The sequence below is a fragment of the Epinephelus lanceolatus genome, chromosome 5 (assembly GCF_041903045.1).
Source record: "Epinephelus lanceolatus isolate andai-2023 chromosome 5, ASM4190304v1, whole genome shotgun sequence".
Taxonomy (NCBI): domain Eukaryota; kingdom Metazoa; phylum Chordata; class Actinopteri; order Perciformes; family Serranidae; genus Epinephelus; species Epinephelus lanceolatus.
The window spans coordinates 24097493-24121656 of NC_135738.1; the positions used below are offsets into that span (position 1 = coordinate 24097493).

At 40.2% G+C, this 24164-nt stretch overlaps 1 protein-coding gene across 1 annotated transcript; it reads right to left on the minus strand.

Annotated features, from left to right (window-relative positions):
* Positions 1-148: 148 nt before the first annotated feature.
* ano2a (anoctamin 2a) lies at positions 149-24068 on the minus strand. The gene is made up of 28 exons (XM_033634404.2): positions 23967-24068; positions 20737-20906; positions 20243-20548; positions 16168-16263; positions 15786-15958; positions 15298-15352; positions 15149-15200; positions 14948-15003; positions 14647-14694; positions 13718-13782; positions 13061-13195; positions 12793-12953; positions 11949-12031; positions 11504-11515; positions 10442-10516; positions 10287-10343; positions 9641-9715; positions 8456-8657; positions 8177-8288; positions 7717-7774; positions 7515-7615; positions 7232-7398; positions 6953-7105; positions 6620-6672; positions 4963-5141; positions 4614-4719; positions 1510-2068; positions 149-1380 (listed from the first exon to the last, which is right to left on the minus strand). The coding sequence occupies exons 2-28, from the start codon at positions 20881-20883 to the stop codon at positions 725-727; spliced, it is 3942 nt and encodes a 1313-aa protein (XP_033490295.2). The 5' UTR covers positions 20884-20906; positions 23967-24068; the 3' UTR covers positions 149-724.
* Between the last annotated feature and the right edge of the window lie 96 nt (positions 24069-24164).

The following is a 24164-nucleotide window of genomic DNA, read 5'->3' on the forward strand; positions in this document are numbered from 1 at the left end:
GTCATCATCACCCAATTAGGATTTACTGGTGGCATTATATGAATGCTGTTATTGTTGGTTCAACTTATGGGTCATGTCCACCTTTGAACTGAAACTGAAATGCAACACGAGAGAACAACCCCTGAGGATTCAGAAGGAGAAACAGATATCAAAAATATGTCCTTCTTTTATTAGAATTTTACACTTTATATATCAAAACCTCTAAAAATAAACTGTAGATCTACAAGCTTAAGTGTTGATACTAGCTGTATATACTGATATTTACTGTATATTTTTCCATCTTTCATCTGCTGCATGTGTGAGACTGAAATAAACAGAGGAGCAGTGGCTAGTGAGCTGTGAAAACAAACCAACAATAAAACAAAAAAAAAATGGCAGAAAAAAAAGTCAGGAATAGAAAGAGTTAAAGTTCCAGTGGTATTGTTTTTGGGCATGGCGGGGAGAGTATCCCGAGCAGTCTGTCTCTGAATTGTCCAGCTCTCCCCTCGTCAGGATCAGCCCTTAATAAACATGAGTATAAACATCTTCATGAAGATTAAGAGGATAAAAAGGACGTTCAGTTGATCTGGATGGTCTCCCCTCAGACCCCAGGTATTATGTATGGAAATAGGGAGGTCAGACGGAGGGCGTGAGGCTCCAGGCACAGACGGGGAGAGGCTAATCTGGCTAGTCCTCCCCCTCCCTCTGCCACCCTCTGTCCGTTTCCCTTGCCTTCCAGCTCTCCTCATACTGGTGTGTTGCGCTTCAGTTCACTGGGGGAAGGAGGGATGCGGTCCCCCAGCTTTGTAAAGCTGGTGGAATGGCTAGGCTTGGTGGAGTGCTCCTCAGGACCGGGGGCTCTCTGTCGTGGAGGCAGGGTGGAGCACCGGGATTTGCCCCAGGAGCGTGGCTGTTGAGGCGGGGGGCCTTTCAGCGCAAATAGTTCACTGAGTGCTTTGGGCTGTTGGGCTGCTGGGGACGAGGGGTGTGATGGTGACACAGGTGTGTGTGGTGGGGAGAACGGATTGGATGAGGCTGATAATGAAGAGCCCAGGGGAACCAAGGGTGTGAGCGTGGCCGCCTGCTGGAACCTCGTGAGGCTGGTGGAGTGGCTGGGCCGGGGCAGGCTGTAACAAGCTTCAGCCCCTTTGTGGCGGGAAGGCAGGGTGGAGCAGCGGGCTTTTGCCCTTGAGCCTGGCTCTCTGGGAGGAGGAGCAATTAGGGAGAAGAGCCTAGTGTCAATATCGGGTGTTGTAATGTCTGCCCTGGAGCTCTTCAGACTCTGCGATGAGCCTCTTTGAGACAATGGATGCAACGGAGGCTCCTTGTCTTTCTGGTGTTCCTGTTTGGACTCTGAGCGGGGAAGCTCTGTATCTCTGGCTGTGCTTGATGAGGGTTCATCTATGGGACAAGAAAGAAAAATAATAAGAAAATTACTTTACAAGAAAGATGACAGATGATAAAACATAGTGCAAACTGAATATCAATCAATAGGTAAAATGGAAAGTAGACAACAGTTACTCGTCTTACCGAGCAGACCCAGCTCGCTCATCAAGGCGTCCAGATCGACCTTAAAATCCTCTGTCTCAGCTGCCTTCTCCTCTGCTTCCTTTTCCTCTTCCTTTAGTTGTTCTGCCTCTTCTTTTTCTTCTCCTCCCACTGGCTCATTACCCCCCTCTGGCTCATTACCCCCCTCTGGCTCATTACCCACCTCTCCACCCTCCTCCTCTCCCTCCCCCACTCGCTCTTCCAGTCTATTTTCTTCAACTTCCTCGAATGACTTCCCAACCTCTGGATCACTGTCACTGCCCCTTCTAGGCTCATCCAGATTGATCTCAACCCTTTCTTCCTCCTCCTCCTCTTGCTGCTCCTGGGGTTCTTCCCGCGGTGCCTCCACCACAATGTCTATGTTGGCAGGGATGCAGGGGATGGAGAGTTTCGGGGGCTGAGATTTGGCACGTGCTTCTTGGTCTTGATTCAGCAAAAACTCCATCAGCATCATGTTCTCTTTCTTCCGCTGTTCACGCAGAGATCGCGGTACGTCTGGGATCATCCAGGCCACCAGCATGCTGAGGAACATGGCAAGGTTCTGTAGGGGAAAAGACAAGGAATGTTTTTCTTGCAATACATAAGTGCATTGAAAGAGTGTGGTCGGAGTTAAGGCTGAAATGGACAAGTTTTTTTTGCTTTAACTTATGAAAATGAAGGCTCCATTTATGGCACAAAGGAAGTATGTCAATATTGCACAACCTAAACAGGAAGAGGATAGCTCTTTTGTTTTCCCAGTACCTATCCGAGGTTATCCCCAGTTACCAAAGAGTATCAGCTTAAGGTCTTTGCAGTTACTATCCCCAGTAGCAGAAATGGCAAATGGTGGAGCAACCAAAGTAATTGTCGAAACCCTACCTGGCAAGAGAGCCAGTTGCTAGGGTCAGAATAAGATGGAAGGAAATTGTCTTTGCGCCAACACTAACATCCCTTGGAATAAGGGGGGAATGCTACTTACATGACAATCCATCTTTTTAAAACGTTATTACAGGATAAATATTTTTAGGGTTTAATGGGTTTAATCAGTAGCAGAAGAGGTTCAATGATCCTGACGATCTGCCAATCGACAAAGATACACCGCTCTGCTGGATTGGTATCGAGCTAATATTGACCTCATTAAGCTGATCAGATACACTAACTAAGTCACGGCGGGCTTCAGACAAATGCCCCAGCCTCAGCCCTGGCCTCAGGTTACCTTACATAAACATGATGCCGATGAGCTCCACACAGTGACATATACAGTCGGTGTATCAGAATGTGTCAATGAAGACATCTAACAGTGAAGAACGAGTGAAGCTAGACTTTGAAAAAGAAAAGACCTTTGCTGTTGGGTTTGTTAAAGGAGACATAAAGGTGCTAAAACTACACACCTTCCATTAAAAAACTCATGTCTACTGTATATTTATGGATTTGTGAAAGAAACATTTTCATGACGCTCATGTCTATAAGGCATTATAAACATAATGTATTTTAATCTCCTTATAGCACTGTATAATTATAGTTATAAGCACTCATATATACTGATAATGCTTAATATTGTGATAGTGAAACGAAAATGTTTATCATTCAGTTCTTCATCATCAAAACATTGTGTCAAATTGGAGTAATCAATTTTCTGTAATGACAGGCTAAACAAATGAATTCATTTTACAACATTTTTTTCTTGTTGAGATTTAATATTTTTATGCCTCTGCGCCGGCGATAGTTGTGTCCAAAGGCATTACGTTTTTGGGCTGTCCCGCCCGCCCGTCCATCCGTTTGTACGTCCATCCATCCCATTCTTGTGAACACGATATCTCAAGAATGCCTTGAGGGCATTTCTTCAAATTTGGCAGAAATATTCGTTTGGACTTAATGATGAACTGGTTAGATTTTGGAGGTCAAAGATCAAAGGTCAAGTCCATAGTACAGGCAGGCAGTCAAAAAATGCTTCTGACTCTCTGACACTCTGACTGTAGTTAAAAAGTCAGGGTGTCCACCATGATGAAGACTGTCTGGTCGAAACGCGTTGGTTTATCCATGTATTAATTCAGGTTTTTTTCTATATGTGACTCTTTCTAACTTTTGCCTTTAATGTACAGGACAGAGTGAAAAGGGGTGAGAGAGAGAGCGGGGGGGTAACATGCAGCAAATGGTTGTGAGCCGGAGTTGAACCTGCAACCGCTGCAGTGAGGCATCGCCTCTGTACATGGAGCGCCGGCACTATCCACTATGCTACGCCCCTATATGTGACTCTTTGCCCCATCCTTGAAGAGCTCCTGATTTCTTTACAACTAACTACACAGAGCCTTAACCCAATGCAGCACTCCCTATTTTATCTCATGGTCAAAGGTCAAGGTCAGCGTGACCTCAAAAACATTTCACACAATTGTTTAATAGGGTAAAATATTAAAGTCATGATATTTTATATCTACGAGGTCAAAGGTCAACTTCACTGTGACATCATAATGCTCAGTAACTCAGTCACTTTTGTAGCCATTATTCAATGCCAGAAGTCAGGAACACCTTGTGTGTGAAGCATCCATGTTTTAGAATACGTGGCAACATCTTTATTTAAAGCACTGTCAACTGTCTTAGCTACATATCTGGACTGTCGAGAGTGTAGACAAATATGGATATCACCTGTAACTGCAACCTGACTGGTTTGTGGAGGCATACATCCGTGGGGCGGTAATTCTGGTTTTCACTTTACTTAGAGCAAACAATAACCACTTATACCAGCTTTAAACGTACTGTATCCGCCTAACTCAGGAATTACATTACTCCACTTAAAGCACCCTGTGACTGCTTACAGGTGTGATTATAATTCATTAAAAAATGATTGTGATGTATTACAACAATAAAAATGATAATATACTAGGATCCTTGCAAAAATAATGTCAGCGAGGGAACAGCAATTATGAACTTAACCCAATAAGTCATTGTAAAATGCTTCAATGTATTATGATTATTGTTATAATGAAGATTTATAAGAGTTTATAACTATAATTACACAGTGCTTTAAGAGGTTTATAGTACATTATAAGGATGTTAATAATGCCTTATTGACACAGGCGTCATAGAAAGTGTTTCCATTATTTTCATACCTGGAAGAATATCACAAAGGCCAATTTTGCAGCAAGGACAGACCAGTACTGTTTGGAGAAGGTGTAAGCATCTGGGGCCCACGGTGGGTCTCTGTAATCCTTATACCTGAAAATCACAGACAGCGTGCAGATGAGCAAGGAGGAGTCTAGAGCAGCATGAATGAAACACCTTCAATTCTTGGGAGGGAGATTTGTCTCAGTGAAAATCCCTGCTTATAAACACCACATTTTACGATACCAAGAAAACTCCACTCAAGTTTGGGATTTAGGTAAAGCAAGTGTTAAGCTGCAGGGCTCAAAGGTTTACAGGACAATCCAGGGAGGTCAAGGTAAAGTGAGGGACGCTGACCTGCACATGGAGACTCCGGTGATGAGGGTGGTGTTGGGCGCGCTGCCCGGTGGGAAGTTGGTGACATTAAAGTAGGACAGTGAGTGCTCTGTGTAACCATTCATGGTGCCGTTGACGCTGTACATGTACTGGTAAACCATTCGTGGGACAAACTCTGACGTGAAGGAGATGACAAACGCCTGAAAAGACAAATGACATCAATGTATTACAACACATCATCATGTAACGTTACTGCTGGTACAATGACCAGTCATCAACTATATTCAAGTGTATAGGCTAAAACCTCATTCATACAGTCTACCTACAACAATTACTGAATTTCAATAAGAATTTTTGTGAATTCTCTCCGTAGAGCTGCACTACTGGGAGATAAAAAAAACAAACAAACATAAAAAACAACAATAAACAAAAGAAAACAGTTTAACACACCAGAAAACAACTGTAACAGTAATACCTGACGCTGTTTTTATGAGTAGTCTCTGTTTTGTCACATGATACACATTCCTGCTATTGGCTTTCTGCTACTCAACTGGTAGACAGTTAACGGTGGTACAGTGTGAAGACGCGTAAACACCCACCAACAAAAGTGAGGGAAGAAGAAGACTGCTGGCTAGCAAACATAAATGTAAATTCATTTATGCAAATTATTAAAAAAAATACTGGGCTTTTTATCTGGAAAAAGATGTAATAAACATGTTCTGATGAGAAACACTGACTGTAAACATAGTTTTGTTTGTTACATGAAAACACCACAGGGTCCTTTAACAAATGATGAGGATCTGCTGGCTTTTTAAAAAGTAACTGTATATATAAATAAAATAAAAATCTATGATTGAGTATTAGGGCTATTGTTAACTAACAATAAGAAGCAATAAAAAAACTCAAAATTTCCAAGAATAACATTGTAAATTCATGAGATAAAAAATCAGTTGTTCTCTTAGATTAAAGTGGTAAATTTATATGAAAAAACTCAAACATTACAATAAAATCCTTGAATATTTTCAAACGACTATGAGGTCATAAATTTGCAAGAAAAAACTCGGAAATTCTCTAAGTTTAAAGTCACAAATTCACGAGGTAAAACTTGGAAAATAGGAATGAAATCATCCATCTAGCCCAAAACTTGTATTAAAAGTAGTTAATGGTTAATAGTATTAATAGACAAAAATGGCTAATTGAAAATGTATTTATTGACAAATAAATATCTTACATAAATAAATAAGTTCTTGGTGTAATTTTATACAAAGTCTGTCTTATTACATCTTGTAAAATAAAGTGTGACTGAGGTGGTGGCTGTGGTTTGATTTATCCAACCTTGCAAAGGTACACGATGTGGTTCTTTGACAAAAAAAAAAAAAATACATATATATATTTTTCTCATAAATTTGTAACATTAATCTCAGAGAATTTCAGATTTTTTTTCTCACAGGTTTGTGACTTTATAATCTCAGAGAATATCTGAGTTTTTATCTCTTAAATTTATGACTTTAATCTTGAAAATTCTTTGAGACTTTTTATTTAGACCATGGCCAGAGTAGATATCAGTATTAAAGACTTAAAATAAATTGTTGTGCACATCACTTTAGTAGGACACTCTCTGCCAGAGGTCAAAGGCTATGGGTCCAATAGATGTACACACTCACTAACACACACTTACATTTGTAATGACAGAGAACTTGCTGATTCCACAGAGAATGTTGTACCAAATCCCTGAAGACGGCATGTGCATGAAAAGAGACAGAGAAAAGGGAAAGGGAAGTGTGTGTACGTGTGTGTGTGTGAGTGTGTATGGTGTGTGTATTTGAGTAAAGGAAAGTGACAGACAAGCAAGACAAACAAGACAGACAGACAGACATGGAAACAAAGAGACAAACATGTAGGGACAGAGTGGAATAAAGGAAAAGAAAGTGATTAAAAGTTCCAGGATAGTTTGTTCCACATCCACACAGAGACTGACAGAGTGTGACGTGCTCTCGTGTGTGATCTGTACCTATGTCTTTATGTCTCACAGCATCAGGCCGTCGGATCTCTGTGACAAATTTTGCAGCATCGAGGCGAATCTCAATGACGTTGTTGAGCAGAGCGAATGCTGGCGCCAGTGGGAAGGAAGCCACGAACAGAGACACGAACCCGTACTGGATTACTGTAAATATTAATACACAGACACACACACACACACACACACACACACACACACACACACACAGGGTTAAAGAATATATTGTGTGATCGAAATAGTGAGTGACTAAGTGAATAAAAGAGTACTCACTCATTTCCATGTACTCTGGGCTCACGCCTTCGAAGGGTTCAAGGGTGTAATCTTTGTCAAACTGTTGCTTTTGTCTCTTCTCTTCTGTTTCATTGTCCTCATTCTCTGCCGCTCTCTCTTTCTTTCCTTTTTCTTCCTGCATTGTTCTGTACATCTTTTTCAGCTTACTGCAAAAAAGGGGCCATATAGTCAGAGCAAAGACTTTAAATCTAATAAATGAAGCAGTTTTGGGAGAAATGTATGTTTGTAGAAATTACAAAATCTACTTAAAATTTATACTCACGGTATGAGAACCTCAAACACATTGTTTTGGATGAGCTGCTTTCCGAGCATGATCATGCTGAGCTGGATGCACAACTCGATGAGGCAGCCTGGTGGAGCACACTGTGGAAAAGAAAACACATTTACTCAAGTCACAGATGCATATTCACTCTACATGTACATACATGTGAACAATAACTACTAACGTGTGTTACTAATCATACCTCCTCCATGCGGTAGTCTCCAAAGACGTAAACATAATCACCAGGCCGCCCGCCAAACCTGTGTGAAGAGAAGTCACATGATGAAGAGTGAAGAAAGACAACGGTGGGAAGTGAGAGAGGTGGGATTATGTAAGAACGTTTCAGTGCAAAGTCAGTTTCTGGTGGAAAAACTATTGCTAGAAACCATCATAAAGTAGCAAAACACAACATAAAATGGGACAAAATTATGCATAATTATGCATAACAGCTATGCTGTAGCTGTCACATGTATATATCAGTTTTTAAATGCAGCCCCTAATTATTTGAATTACTGATGTGAACTTATTAATTTCATTTTGTCTTTTTAACTTTTTCCAATTTTATTTTATGTGAGATTATAGTGTCATGTCATCATGCTGTCATGCGTGTTATACTCATATGCCTGTAATAAATTAAATAAGATTTTATAGGAGACTCTCACCTGCCCTTGAAGAAGGCCACATAGAAAATAGGTGCAAAGGCGTTCATGGATTTGAGGAAGAAAGACTTAAATATCAGCTTCTCTTCAAACTCTTCGTTTGTCTTGGGAAGTTCTGTTGGGAAAGGAGACACAATTGTGTAGATGTTCAGCCAAAACACAGTAGAGCTAAACTAACATTGTGTGTCGAAAGTCTTATCATTTTAATGTTTGACTTTGTAGCCGTAGTTTGCTGCTGTAATAATGCTCTGACTGTTTCATACAGACACTTAAAATACAAACCCAGTTCAGTCAGCCACACAGCGATCGCTCCATAGACCTCCTCCAACACCAGAACGACCAGCATGTTGAGGATGATGCCTGTGGTGGTGACGGTCATCCTCACGCTGGCCTTGGCTTCAGGATCAGGGTTCATGGACCACACACTTAACATGCAGATGCGATAAACTGCCACACCAACCACTGCTGAGAAGGTGACGAAGATCTGAACACACACAAGATAGGTGGCCAAAACATTAAAAAGGTGGATGACAAAGCTGTCGAAGAATATTTGTTTTCTTTCATGGCAATTCTTCATGATGGCAGCAGGGTTTTAATATTTGGTACATGTATATATTTATTTTTATATTTTTCTTGCTTCCTTCGCTCTCTTTTTTCTCAGTTTTATCTCTCTGTTATTTTAGGTTTTATATTTATTTAACCCTGTGAAACCTGAGCAAATTGGCTTGATTTCTTTTAAAAACATGGAAAGACGACAATGAGCAACAAAAGAAGAAATGACACAAAAAAATAGCAAGAAATTGAAAAAAAAAAACTGAAAACATGAAAATTTGTAAAAAAAAAAAAAAAAAAAAAAAAAAATAATAAAAATGAAAGAAAGAAAATTAAAAACAAACAAAAAAGGAAATTACCTGGAAAGAGTGCTTAAAAATCCTAATAACTCCATAATATAATTTTAAAATGTAATAATAATAAAAATGATAAATATAGTTTTTCACTAACGTTTTTTCTTTTTTGTCTGTTTTTTTTTTTTAAATATATATATTTTTTTTGCATTTTCTGACATTTCTTACCAAGTTGCTCATTGTCTTTTTTCTCATGTTTTTGAAAGAAATCACACCAATTAGCCCAGGGTTCAGTGGTTTGAATACTGTACATAGCATCACAAGAAAAGTGATGTTGCTCCAGGTTTCAAAGGGTTAACACAATCTTTAATGTCTATAATGAAATGATTGACACAATAAAAAGTGTGTCTGGTATTAATTTCGGGCCATTAGTATTGACACTAGGTTAATGAGAAATTAATGAATATAATATGGGAAACAGTGAGGAAATTATTTAGATAAATCCACAGTTGTCATGGTGGCAGACTGAAAAAAAAAAACCCATGCTGACTTCTTATAAAAAATAGCAGTGGTCACAGAATATTGTGCGATGTTGTAAGAAGGAGGAATGTAAGTGCTGTACCAGTAGTAGTAAGGTGGACACATTGATGAGATAACCTGACAGGTGATCCTCAATGTCCAGGGACTCTGGCTCTTGCTGTCAAGAAGAACATGAATATTACTTGGGTACACATCCAAAAAAAACACACACAGACTTTGATGTATGCTTCAATACATGCGCAGTATGTGATGTGCAGTAATGCTGAGCACATGTCCTGCACACACACTCACGTCATGTTTTCTGTCTGGCAGGGGCATGTTTTGCCATCTGAAAGGACAGAAATCCCCTCCCCTTCCTCCTCTCCCTCCTCCCTTTTCTCTCTCCATCAGTAATCTGGGCTAATCTCAGGCAGGTAAGCAGCTTTGGACTCAACCACCCACTGGAGGTGAAGGGGGTTTCCTTTTTGTGCACAGACATAAACTCATACAGACTGAGTTAGTCTGTAAAAACTTTACCAAAGATGGAAACTTTAGGTGGGCTGTGATATTTGCTTCTGTAGATTAAGTTGTTTCCCCTCACTTGATGTAACGTAATTGAAGAAGTGAGTTCTGTGTTAGCATTCGCTTTGAAGCAAGTGTAAATCACTTGAGTGTTAACAGCCCCGCCCTCTCCCCTCCAGCTACTCTGGCCACATTATGTCCTATCACACAGAGTATAGCAGTGATACCTGCGAGGCCAGCATCTGGTCTTTTTCTCCATCTGCACCTTCCTCAGCTTGGGTCAACTGCAACAAAGTGAAAAAAATGTCAGTAAATCTTGTCAGTTTAACCACATTGTGTTACAAGTCATGCAAACAAACAAAAACACACTCAGATACAGTACCTTCCTCTTAGACTGTGCTTTCATCTTAGCTTTCTTCTCCTGTAGAGCTTCTTCATATTCAGGCCTCAGCTCCTCCTGCACACATGGGACAGCACCATGAAATAAGGGATCACATCAGCCGAGACAAAAATCCTTATATCACACTGTTTAAACAGTTAACAACTGTAAAATAGGTGGATGGGCTGCATTTATATAGCGCTTTTCTAGTCTTAGCGACCTCTTTCACCCATTCACACAGTGGTGGCCGAGGCTTCCGTACAAGGTGCCACCAGCTCATGCACGCATCCACACACCAATGGCAATAGCAATTTCGGTTCAGTATCTTGCCCAAGGACACATCGACATGCAGACTCCAAGGGCCAGCGATGCCACACCTGCCCCACAACTTTACAGCACGGTGGCTTTAGTTAGCAGTTACAGAATATACTGTCCCAAATTAATTTACAGCTACAAAATCAGTTTTTTATGTCTGTTGCATGACATTTGCAGTTTTACGTTCTTAGTGACCTCATGTCTGTAGATTCAAGGTGGTGGTAGCCTACACTACGACAGGTTCAAGTTATTTTTTTTTTAAGTCACTTTAACTCAAAAATAAATATTTTCAAAGAAAGCAGACTAAGTTTGATTGGATTTTTTTTGTCCATAAAAACCCCACAAAAAACTGCTGTTTACGTCATCCTCATTAGATAACACTATTCACCACAGTTGAGAGGTCCTCTCATGGACAGCTTAGAATATGCTTCTCAAATCCAAAGTGCAGAGAAAACCCTACAAACTGATTTATAGTCTAAAGATAATTATTAACCATGAAAATATGCGGTATGTGCATGGAAACTGTATCATTATAACACTTTTTTTGCAGACATATCTGGACTATTAATGTGTATTATCAGATTTTCGCCTGCTTAGAAATATTCCAATAAATAGCGAAGGCATTTTTGGAATAATAAAATAAAAAAAATAAAAATAAATAAATAAAATAAGATAAAATAAAATACAATAAATAATAAAGCTGCTAAACCAGATTGTGGGAACATTTAATAGGTACAGAAACTTGCCCACCTGGACTCGCTCCTTCAGGTAGCAAAGACATGAAAGAGAGAGACAGAGAGAGAGAGAGAAGGGTGTATTAGGCTGACAGTGTTTACATTATGTTTTGACCCTGCTGCTGTGTCATCAGTAAGTGCTCTACTTTAAGAACAGACCAATCCCATTACAGCCCTTTACAGGGTAAAGGGTCGCGTTCACTTGGTAGCCATGCGTATATGTGTATGTGTGTGCGTTGAGGGGAGGGCACTGTTCTGACACAAATGATTATCTGCAAGGCAAACAACAACTGTCGTCATGATTGACCCGAGCCACGAGGTTAACACTCTCACCCTGACTGACTTAGCACTTAAACAAGAGTTCTGAGTGCAGAAAGATAAAGAGTGATGGACACAAAGATCTGTGTTTATTTTATGTGTGTTTATTGCTGACTACAGTGTTCTTGAATCTATTTTCACACCTCTTCATCCTCCAAGCTCGTCAGGTCCCACATATGTTTCAGACACATCTGTCGCCTTTTCCAGTGCTCGAGGAAACAGGCAGCTACGAGAAGATACACAGAAGGAATATTAACATAGTCCTAAAATTACTGGCTTAAAAACAATCAGAAACCCTGACCTTTTCTTCAAACACACACAAGAAAATCCCAATGTCTGCCATGACATTTTAGTGGGTGGCAAGAAAAGATTTTTTTTTTAAATGAAAATGACACAATAATGAAATTAAAATTGACCTTCTGAACAAAAACTGACATCATTACGTGCCATTTTTGCCAAGATTAAAGGTCAACACAAACTGGAATAGGTATCTTCGCAAGCTATTCTTCGACTGGCCGTGATTTAAGTTCAATAAATTACATTTGGAGGTTGATTTAAGAGGACCATTCATTGAGTAAATACTGTATTTAATGTAGTCTATTTGTACATGATATGTGCTTAAATTAATATTTACAATACACATTTAGTTCAGTACAATGTGAGGTGGCAACACATCACGAAGAAGAGGGTTCCCCAAACCAAATCCTGCTTAGGGCCCCCAAAAGTCTAGCCCTGTGGCCCTGTGATGAAGCATTCAATACCTCAAAGCAGGCCCACAGTATATTTATGTACAGGTTAGCATCATGTTGTTGATATGTATCTACATATACAGCGATTATAACCAATGATTCTTTGAGCCACACCAACACTGCTGCAGTTTCACTTACGCTAACCATGCATACTATCACTGTCACGCCTCCTGCCCTTTTCTAATGAAATGAACCTGCTGTTACATTATCAGAAAGGTGTATTAGTATTCATAGTTACCCCACAGAGACATGAAAATGGCAAAGAGGACAGTGGCTCCATTGTCGAACAGGTATGACGCTCGGGCCAGTGAGCACACCGAACTCAGACGCCAGTAGTCACACACACCATCACACAGCGGACACATGGTGATGTTCAGGTTGTCATCACATGTCTCCTGGCTGAACAACACAAAGAGAGTGATACAAACACATGTATGGTAGTAATATAATCTTGGGTCGTAATGTTGATAAGCATACATAAGTGAGTTGAGTTTTTATCTGCCTACCTTGGCACATTGGCATCCACAGTGAGTATGCCGTACAGGAAGACAATGATGCCCAGTACAGAGGGTGGGATGAGGAGCTGAGTATAAACACCCAGCCAGGCAAAGTACAACCCAATCTGCTCTCCAAAGTACTTCCTGTTAAAATAAAACCAAAGTGTCAACTTGTTGCCTGGGCTTGCGGCTTTACAGGTTTACATTTCTTTTTGCCCCACTGGTCGCAGGGCCCAAGGTCCAATTCTGGTCCACGTCCAAGCTACAGGCCAGATGAGGGTTAACCCAATGGTAGACCCCAATGAGGTCTAGTGCCACCATCATGCCAAAACTCTCGGCCCACTTTTTGGTCCATGAGAAGTTCTCACCAAAACAGTCTCATATGTAGCTCATTTCCATTTTGGACCCTCTTTAAGCTTCCATTTTTAACGACCCTCAGTAATTACGAATTATGAATTCAATAAGAAATACTGTCTTAAAATTTGCTGAGTACACTCATGTACATGTACATGTACATGTTTAAGAAACATGCCTTTCTTTTGGCACCATCATCAGGACATCTTATTATACCACAAAATGATGGTATTAGTGGGTGTTATAAACATTACCACTGTCTCAAACTATAGCTATAGTTAGACTTTTATTTTTGTTTGCACAAACTGTTACCTGATCAGGTCCACAGGCTGGTATTTATACATGACTCCATAGTTCGCCCATTCTTCATGGAGGATCTGAAGGACATGCAAGCACATGACACGAGAGTAAAACACAAGTTAATAACAGTGTTTATATACTGATAATGATCAATCAGATTACACAGTTTACACAATCAAATAAGACGGTGAAAAGACAACATACACATAAAAGAGTGTTTCATTTAATTAGCTTTGCACTCTATAATAAACAGTTTTTAAAGCATCAAAATCAATGAAGCAGAACCAGAGGTTTCTTCCACACATTCTTTTTCTTTGACAGCGCCTACAGTATCCACTGTGCAAGTTGACCACAGCAGCTAATGTAGCACCAAGCCACTACTGTCTAGCAGAGATGAAGCGTTGCTACAGAGGTCTAGTCATTTCACTTCTTTTCAACTCTCAGTTTTTTTTTTTTTTCATTTTTCAGTCATTCATTTTCAACCCCAGCTGATTCTGAATCTAGTGACATCACTTGAGGAAATTTTTTTTATCAGAATTCATGTAGCTCCCTCTGGAGCCGCAAAAGCTTTATACACCTTTTTTCACACATGTAGCTGCAGTAGCCTACTCCTCAAGATCTAGAAACAGATTTGAAACACATTTTCTGTTTGTAGAAATTCAAACATATCTGATGTGTTTGTGGCTTAAGATCCTGAGTATGGTCTGACAGGTCTGAGACTTAACCGTGATGCCAGAGATTTGAATCCAAAACCAACACTTACAACAACAACACTTTTGCGTGACCAGTACAAGCTCATTATCAGTTGTCATGACCAAATCAGGACAACAACCAGGCTTATCTTTTCCTGGCTTTAGAAAAGTGACTGGTATCATCTCCGGTGACTCCACTAATATTAGTAAGTGGGTAGTTTAAAAACACTTAGAGGCTTCTCAACTCACCTGTCTGTCATTTCGCTGATCTTTCCTCCCTCTCCTTGTGAACGACCCCTACAGAAAGGAAAAAGTAACAAGCTCTTTACACAGAGATACACTGCATAAGCGTATGACATACTTCATGCATTATCATAATTGCAGGGTTTAGAACAGAATTTTTCTCCCCTTTTTCCAGTTTCCATAAACACCCACACTGCAAACATACAGACTAAGCTGTCCTGCAAGATACATTATGTACAGCTGATGTAGCACACACAAATATATTTTGTCCATTGTCCAGTGAAGTTGCTATTTCTGTTATACTTACATCATGCAGAGGGAAGGCAGAGTCGTAGACACCCCGAGCCAATAATGAGCTGATGCCTTATGACACAAAGAGGAAGTGCAACACAGTGTCACGGACACATTCAGATTTGTGACTCACAGCATACGTATACAGGCAGAGTGAAATTTGACTGACAGTGCACATACAGTAAGAAAACATACAGTAACAAAAGTTAGATCTCACCAGTGGTTTGGCAAGTTTGTCTGCAGGTAGTGCGTGAAATAATCTCAGCCACCTAGACACAAAGAAAGCAGAGTCCATATTGTGTGTGAGCTCAAATATTAAATATTCTTCAGGTCATAAAAGTAGAAGATATTAGTTTTTGGACTTACTATTCTGCTGCGTGTTGCGTTATCAAATACAGTTTCTGTTGATTTGATGTCGTACCTGCAGGAAATGACAAGACGCAGTCACTCATTTAAACCGAATTTGAGCGCTCATTTTTTTTTGGTAAATCAAATAATGTAGTCAACCTAAGGATGTAACTGTTACTGCTACTGTTAAGCTTATCTTGTCACTCGCTCTGTCCCAGTAGCTTTTCAGTGGTGTAAACAGTAAAATTCAATTTACGTGAAAGCTCTATGATGCTATGATAAGGATGATAAAAGCACACAGCCTGCTGCAGGTGATTTAGATATCAGGCTGTAATCTAAATCACTGACCATGACAGAACTGAGAGGCATGTGTGTCCCTAGCCAAGGGCGATTCCAAAAGTGGGTTAGTTTTCTGACACCGTTCCATTACATGTGTGTGTGTGTGTGTGTGTGTGTGTGTGTGTGTGTGTGTGTGTGTGAGTGTGACAGCTCAGGCAGGTACTCACAGGTGGAGCTTGTCTCTGATAAAAGCGTGTTTGAGGGTTTTGAAATGGACGCGTGTCTGTGAGTCTCTCTGGATGTCGAAATCGGGGACGTCCGGTTGAAACGGTGTGCTGACTTTGCTCATGATGGAGTCCCATACCCCGGCGATGCCCATCCGCTTCCGCAATTCACACTTCTGCTCGATGAGAACACACATGAAGAACAGTTTGGTCAAACTACGCTACACATATCTGTCCTGTCAGTCATGTCACACTCTGCAGCTCTCTGTAGAGCTACTTAGTTTTAATATGGGACTGTGTTGTCCACCCAAATTATTCTGCTGCAAATGTACAAACACTTAAAAGTAGAATATTAAAGACCAGGTTTGAATAAATGACTGCTGACCTTTTTCACAGCAACTTTGATCTTCTGAAGCTCTGCCTCCCGACTGAGTATTGGCCATGGGATGTGCAGCCGAATAAACTGCATGCCATTCGCCCTCTGCACATAAACACACACACACACACACACACACACACACACACACACACACAGATCAAAATGAAATATGAACATAAAACACGACATGCCTTACTACATGATATCAACCACTGCGTGCAAGTCAAATGAGATTTGGATTACATGGATAGATTAACAGTATATCTGCCTTCTTTGCTCCCTTTGTCTTTGCATGTAATTGCTCCTGCTACTTGTCCTGAGGCAGCCAGATGAGCCTTCCCTAAACCTGTAAGTATGCTACTTTGTGTTATAATGAAGCTGTTTGGGAGGGAATCCCATTATTTCAAGCCCAGAACCTCCAAATCCTCCAAACTATAGAAAATGCAGATAATGCTTAGAGAGGTACCTGAAAGCCACCTTAATGTCACCCATTATCAATTTTGATCATGTGAAAAATGACTAGCTCTCACGTAGCTGCTGGACCACTGAATTACAACCTGCCCACTGCAATTACTGTAATGACCTCAGTGCCAGGCAGATATGACTGCACAGGTTCAAACAACACCTGCTACACCTCTAATGTTGTGTTACCAGCAGTTTTCTGGTGTTAGCATTAAAATTTAACACCAGACTCTGCACTACTGTCGAGCTGCTATAATTCAAGATCAGTACTTTATGGCCACATCAACATGATCGATTTGAATTTGTCTCAGTGTTCTCACTTAACACAGACAGAGAGAGCCAAAAATAGCAAAGCCACTCACTCATAAATCAAATAATACATTAAACAAAGCATAAACAGTTCAAATCCATAACCATGAAATAATCATAAAGGCACAAAACAAAAACATAAAACAAAAATCCAATGCATGCGAGCACAATTAAACACAAGCACCTGCAGGGAAATTAGCAGCAACAACAAACAGCCCACTGGATAAAGTGCTTCAAGTGTGTTAAGACATCTGCCATTTAACCTGCTGAGTGGCCTGCCATGCTATGTTTGTAATGTTGAGGGGGCGGACAGCTTCAGGATATGTGCTGTCTTGGAACCTGGATGCTCTGGTCTTAATGCTTCTTAATCGTTTGTGAGAAGGAAGGAAATTATAAAGGTTGTAAGCTGAGTGGTCCCTTAAAACTTTGAGGCCATTTTGTAGTCCAGCCTGGTGTTGTCAAAGATATCAATTTATTGATACATATTGATTCTGAATGCTGGAAACAGTTTCAAATATGAAATGACAGCAGTAATGATACACCAGCACCAGCAGTGCTTTCTCATTCTCCTATTGTTACTGTTTACTGAAGTCAGTCTGCGTTCTTTGCTACTGAGCAAGAAAAAAAATCATTGGCAGACTCATTCCCCCAAGATGCACCACAGAGCACCACAGGAAGTCATTCCTGCTTGTGGCCATTAACCTGTACAACTCCTCCCTCAGAGTGTCAGCCGCCTTGAGTCAGTAGACTGGCATCCTGACTCCTTGGTGTATATATATATTTCATATACCAACAACTGTCAAGCAACTTCCTCTGACCACGCTTATTTTAAATATGCTGATGATACAGCTGTAGTGGGTTTTTTAAAGAACGATGTCTCGTCCCTAGAGGGTTTTGAAACAGAGATAGAAAGTTTTAGTAAATGGTGTTCGGACAACTTTCTTGGGGTCGGTGTAAAGAAAACAAAAGAGATGGTCACTGATTTTAATAAAAAGGAATCCTGGTCCCAACATCCTGAATTAATGGCGAACCAGTAGAGCGGGTCTCCTCATACAAATACCTAGGAGTTGAGATTGATGACAAATTGACGTTTAAAGAATCAGCATTTAACAAGGACCAACAATTGCAGAAGAGGATGTACTTCCTTAGAAAGTTGAACCAATTGGACAACCGTATTCTGGAGTTGTTCTATAAGGCTTTGTTGCAAAGTGTCCTAACCTCTGGCCTTAATTGTGCCTTTGGAAACATATACATTCAGAACCAGAAAAAATTGCGACGTATGGTCAAATCAGGCCTCGGCAACTCAATTATACAATGAACTTATTTCTAAGAAGACAGACCAGATTTTAACTGACCCAACCCACCCTCTCTATATGAAATTTCAAAAAAGTAAAAGATCAAGGGGCAGAATTCTGCAGCGGAAAATTAGGACCGCTAGGCACAACAAGTCTTTTGCTCCTACAGCAATTAGGCTATACTGTATAATAATAGGTAGGTCAACAGGTTTGCTCAATGTTTTTTTTATTGTGGTGTTTTATTTATTGCTTTTACTGTGATCCTATTGTATTTTGACTGCTTTACTGAGGTGTTTTGACTTAATGTTATTATGGCATTGCCTTGTTTTCATTCAATGTCTTTACTATTTTACGTGCTTTTGTTTTTGTCTTCTTTTTTTAATGCCTCTGTGATGGACAGTGGAATGAACACATGAATTTCCCACTTGTGGGATAATAAAGTTTACCTTGACCTTGACTTTATTCACCTTCTGCATTTATATTCATAATTATCTACTAAGTGCAATAATTCAACTGCTGCAATATTTTTCAGTATACGACTTTATCATGCACATACTTTACTTTTATTCTATACTTGTTTATTCTATTGATTTATATATTGTAGTTGAATTTCACACTCACAGCCTCAGCACAGTGATGATATATGTTTTATTTTAACATTTTAATATCTTAAGTACTAGTGTTAAACACTGTAGCTTTTCATCTCAATTTAAATTAATTTCATTCATTTCAATTTTAATTTAATTTAATTTAATCTTATTTTATTTTATTGTTTTGTATTTACATACTTCTATTTCATACTCTTCTTCAAACTCCGTATGATTCTCTATTCTTTACATCAGAGCGACTATAACGAATCTTAATTTCCCCTCGGGGATCAGTTAAGTTTTTCTGATTCTGTTTCTTAAGCCTTTTTATTTTTATCTTTCGGTTTTCCCCATTGTATCTAAAGTCTAGCCTTATAGATTTCCGCTAAGGGTGGGCAGTCACTTTCAATAATATGTCCAGCTGTCTCCTGTTCTCGGCTCACATGTTCGTTAATGTAAGGAAAATTTAAATTAAAACAAAATCATTAATAGGAGATGAGATTTGAGTCAAAGATGCACAGTTTTACCACTATAAAGAAGAGTGTTTCCACAGTTTATACAAAATTAATTGCACATATTCATGAGTAAAACCAGTGTCAACTCCCTCATGCTGTATGTAGCCCACACAAAAACACAACTGAGCATATTCACACCCTGCAATGCTAAATATATCAATAAACCCTTCACTGTTCAATTCCCAAAACCTTAGTCTAATCATATTTCACTGCAGCCAGACAGATGCACATGCGGCTACGCTACACAGTGACCACTGAGTGTCCCCTTCTACCCATTCAATCAAAATTAAACCCACCAATCTCCCCCAATGCATTCATGTGCCAGTACACACACCTCCGAGTAGTGGATCACTCTCTAATAAGGCCCTATAATCTGGCCTTTGGCTTCACACTTACGGTCAGCGTTCTTAATCCTCAACCAAAGCAGCAGCTGATTTAACGCACATGCGTCTCACAACCACATACACACAGACGCAAACCCACACACTGACGCAAACAAACACACAGACACAAGCAAACACACAGACGCAAAAATACAAACATGCATGTGCACAGATGCACTCGTACAGAATAAGAAAAAATCAAATCAGACACACTTGCACATACTGTGCTGTACATGATGAAAGACATGCAACATGTCTTTGTTATTATTGTGGTTATCATTACTATAAACACCCTGTAATATCCCACCGATAACCAATAAGTTCTCTCTTTAATTAAAGGGCAGGCCTGTCCTCAAGCTTCAAGGGACAGGCTGAGTCTTATCCTTAACCTGTTTGGCAGCCGTCCAATCACAGGATTTATGGTCACATCACTTAAGGATGGCGCTGACCCATAAATGTCTATACTGCAGAAGTGTTACAGCAGATGAAAAAATAACCATGGTGAAAGCACCATAGCGGCACATACACACCTCTTTATCACGCTCTAGCTGCAGTCCAGCTTCCAGCAGACCTGCTTCAAATTCCTCCCTCATGACAGCCTTTTCCTCCTCAGACAGCTTCGACTCCTCCACATCTCCTGCAGGCGCACCTGCCTCACCAGACTCCGCTTCCGGCTCCCAGCGGCTCGGTATGGGAAATGGTATACTCCCATTGGATGCAATGGAAAGGCGTGCCTTGGATGCTCGCCTTTTTTTGTATTTGTAGCAAAGGACGTAGTCCACTTTTCTCTTGCCATCATTGAAATAAAGCCCAGGGCCTAGATCGATGCCGGACTCCTGCACAAGAGCACACACAGGTAATTAAGGAGGTCAGTGATGCTGTCACAAGTAGAGAATTTAAGGAGTACTATAGTGTAAGTGTATCAGTGTTAGGTATTGCTCCGTGTGTGTCAACTGGAGGAGGGGAAACCTGAGCTGACAAATTGCTACAGGATGTGAGTGTTTGTACTCTGAGGATATCGTACCGGAGGAGGGGGCTCATCATTGTCAGGAGGGGTGATAGGGTTTCCATTGGTGGCATCGAGCCCAAGCCCGGAGAGCGATCGGGCCAATGAAACAAGCTTCGCTGAGTGAATGGACGACGACTCACTCATTTCTGTGGTGACCGGCATAAGTTCTTTTCCGTTTCATCCCTCTGTTGGAAAAGAAAAACAAGAGTTCAGTAGAAGTTGTGATGACCTGGCAGCTCTGGCTTTAAATATAATAAAAAGTTTTGTTGCTGGTGGAACCATTTCTCCAAGTAGGAACATAATATTTGAGCACACTGGTCCCCAATCTTTTCAGAGTGTGACCACTTAAAGTGATGTCTTATTGCGACCATTGTGATTGAATTATTTGTCTACCGCTTAAGAGGAGTGAATTTCTCTGAATTTTTCTGAATGTAAAATTAGCCAATAATCCTCAAAGAATGAAACAGAAATGTGCTTCCATTTATTCAAATCACTATTTTAGCCTATAAGATGCATTTAATATTCACATAACAGATGCAATTTACACATTTTCTTTCATTTTGAAGCACTGATAATGGCCTGTAGCAGTTATTTATTGTTTAGATATGCCAGGCCAGAGATATATACATTTCAGATAAAAACTAGGTCAACTTTACCTTCAAAAATCGTGTGTAAAAATCACACAGTAGTAGCTGTTTCAGACTGACAGAGTAAGCCAAAGTTAAGCTATCTCATCTCTTTTTTACCCAATTGAAGCTGTAGGCTCAGATTAAGCTCGCGCTGCAATCCAAGCTGCACAGTTTACAATCTGTTGGGGTAATTTGATCACTGGGCTCATTCTTTGGGGATCAAGAAGGAAGTGTTGAAAGGAAACGGAGTAGTTAAATCTTACACTAATAGAAGCACATGTGCATCCCCGGGCTTCAAGCCACAGACACAAAATATAATGGAACAAGTGTTTTAAAGAGCACAGATCAACACAGATAGTCTTCCTAAATGTTTAGCTTCTCAAGCTCAGAAATAACAAAAGAGATAAGAATACAGTTACCAGTATGCACTGTATTATGATGTTAAGGTCTCTACACAGAGCCATGATAGGTTGATGTCCCTGCTGTGTGTTTCCTGTGCCTACATGTGACAGCAAAACGTAGGCATGTTTGTCAGCGCTGACATGTTTTGATTGAGCTTCATTCAAACACTGTGCCAGTCCCTAATGCCACGTCAAATCTGCTTCCTTACAAATGCTCTTCTGAATAAATAAAGACACGTTTCACATTTTGGGGTCATTTCTATCATGATTTGGCACTTTACATTGATTTAAATTAAAATATTAATGTAAACAGTAGTGCCAATCTAAGTAATCATACAGTGTGAAGTGTGATAGTAAGAGGTGAAAGCTACACATTCATTGTTTGGCACCTTTAATTCAACACATGTAACCATTATTAACCTCTACGCATATGTACCATGTATCTTTTTCTACCATTACGTGTTACTGCAGGTTAAAGAGTGAGGGCTGCATGCAACAGTGTCAACCTACATGTTCTAGCCGTTTAAGACACAAGCCATGAGACATGCAAATGCGCCAACAGTCAGCCAAACAGCCTACACACGTATAGGGGGGCTTCAACCGTCAATCCCGTTACATATGCATACACATCCACGATAATCCCAGTTTATCATGTGTTAGCAAACACAGAGACGAGCTCCTAGAGTTCAGCAGGTCAAAGAGATTGCATGTAAATATCCAACAATGTTTTTGGCATGACCCTGTTGAATCAAAGTGCAAACCACCGTCACACTTTTGATTTATTGTGAACATATGAGAGCAATTTAACCAAAGAATGATATTTCCGTATCACATTTTTTGCTTTGTATGTTTTTGAAAGGCCTGTAGAGATGAAAGTAACAATTATATCACAAAAAAACTGACACATAATTATGAATCTTTTGCTTCTTCTAATGGCTCAAATTTAGATGACAGCATGTAGATATCCACACAAGTAGTGCTACTGTGGTTGTTTTTCAAAGAGGCCTGGGTTTGTTTATCATATTTGCTGTTAGCCACATGCTCCATGTGTTGTGTTTTGGTCACTCGGCTTATTATTAGTCATGATACCATTTCCCAAAAGGCTGATATTAACGCGGCCTCTAACAATGTTTACACTGCTCATACCAACCAATAAGCTTGCACACTCTGCAGGCACTTTAACTAAGCATCTATCAGAACATCAGCGATACTGTAGACTACCATGCCTTGTAGATTTCGTTTCTTATTCTTACAATTTACTCTTCTTATATGAGTAATAAAAGGATGGAGTTTGCATGGCAAGACTCAGATATGAGAGTTTGGATTTTATTCTGAGCAAATAGCCCTTTGCATACAGCAGTTTACCAGAGGTCCACTATTAGAGCATGTTAACATACACCTTATTGTGTTTCATGCTGTATTAAATCAATTTTTTAGTTTCTTCCCAAGGTGTTACTGCTTTTTGTGTTCACTTTAAGGTATTTTTGTATCTCATTCTTGCTCACTTTGGAGAAGCCACAAGACGAATGCGCAAATGCGTCCTCCAAGTGTGCGTCTCAGCCCGGGGCTTAAAGGCCTGTAAGCTCTCTGACAGCTCAACAGCAGAGCTGCTTGCTTCCTTTCTAATGCCATAACAGGAAACATACAACTCAAACAAACAAAGATTCGAGTTTGAAATTGTGTGATGAATCAAATCAAAAGTGCAAATCAAATGGACTTGCAGCAAACTTTCACTCAAACCAGTGCACCTATCTGTTTTTGGTTCTGATTTTCATTGTTGTGAAGTTAATTCAAGAGCAAAAACATAAACAGCACAGACTACATCAAACTAAGTCATTTCCATTTTGACTAATTAATCCCAGGGCAGTTGTCTGGAGCTGCTTATTCGATAAATATGTGTTTAATTAAACGCTCGCGGACGCAACAGTTGTCTGCACCCAGATGGTCAGATGGAAAAAACAGCCTCAGCACCCTGGCACGCGCTACTGCAGCCACCGGGGGATTGAAATATTAAAAGCAGTGGTTCAGGTCGTGCTTTGGTTATGAAGCACTGAACACACAAGCTGATATAGTTCAAACAAATGCGCGCAAAAGTGCAGAAAGTGCTGTCAGAGCCGACAGCAGGGACCAGGACACAGTCAAAGTGATAAAGGTCAGGTGCGCACTTTTTTAAAATAACAATTCACGCGAAAGAAAAGTGAAAAAGTGGACTCACCAGTGCTCGGGGAGGATCAGCGCTTCGCTATGGAGATGGATGATAAGACGCGCGAGGTGCACAGCCTGACGAGGGGCTGAGATGGTGGACAATCCGCGCGCGCTCCCGTAACCCCTGGCTTAACACGCGCGCGCAGAGGGCGGCTAATTCCCTGAACGTTTCATACGGGAGGGAAAGAAGCTGTGATGCATATTACCG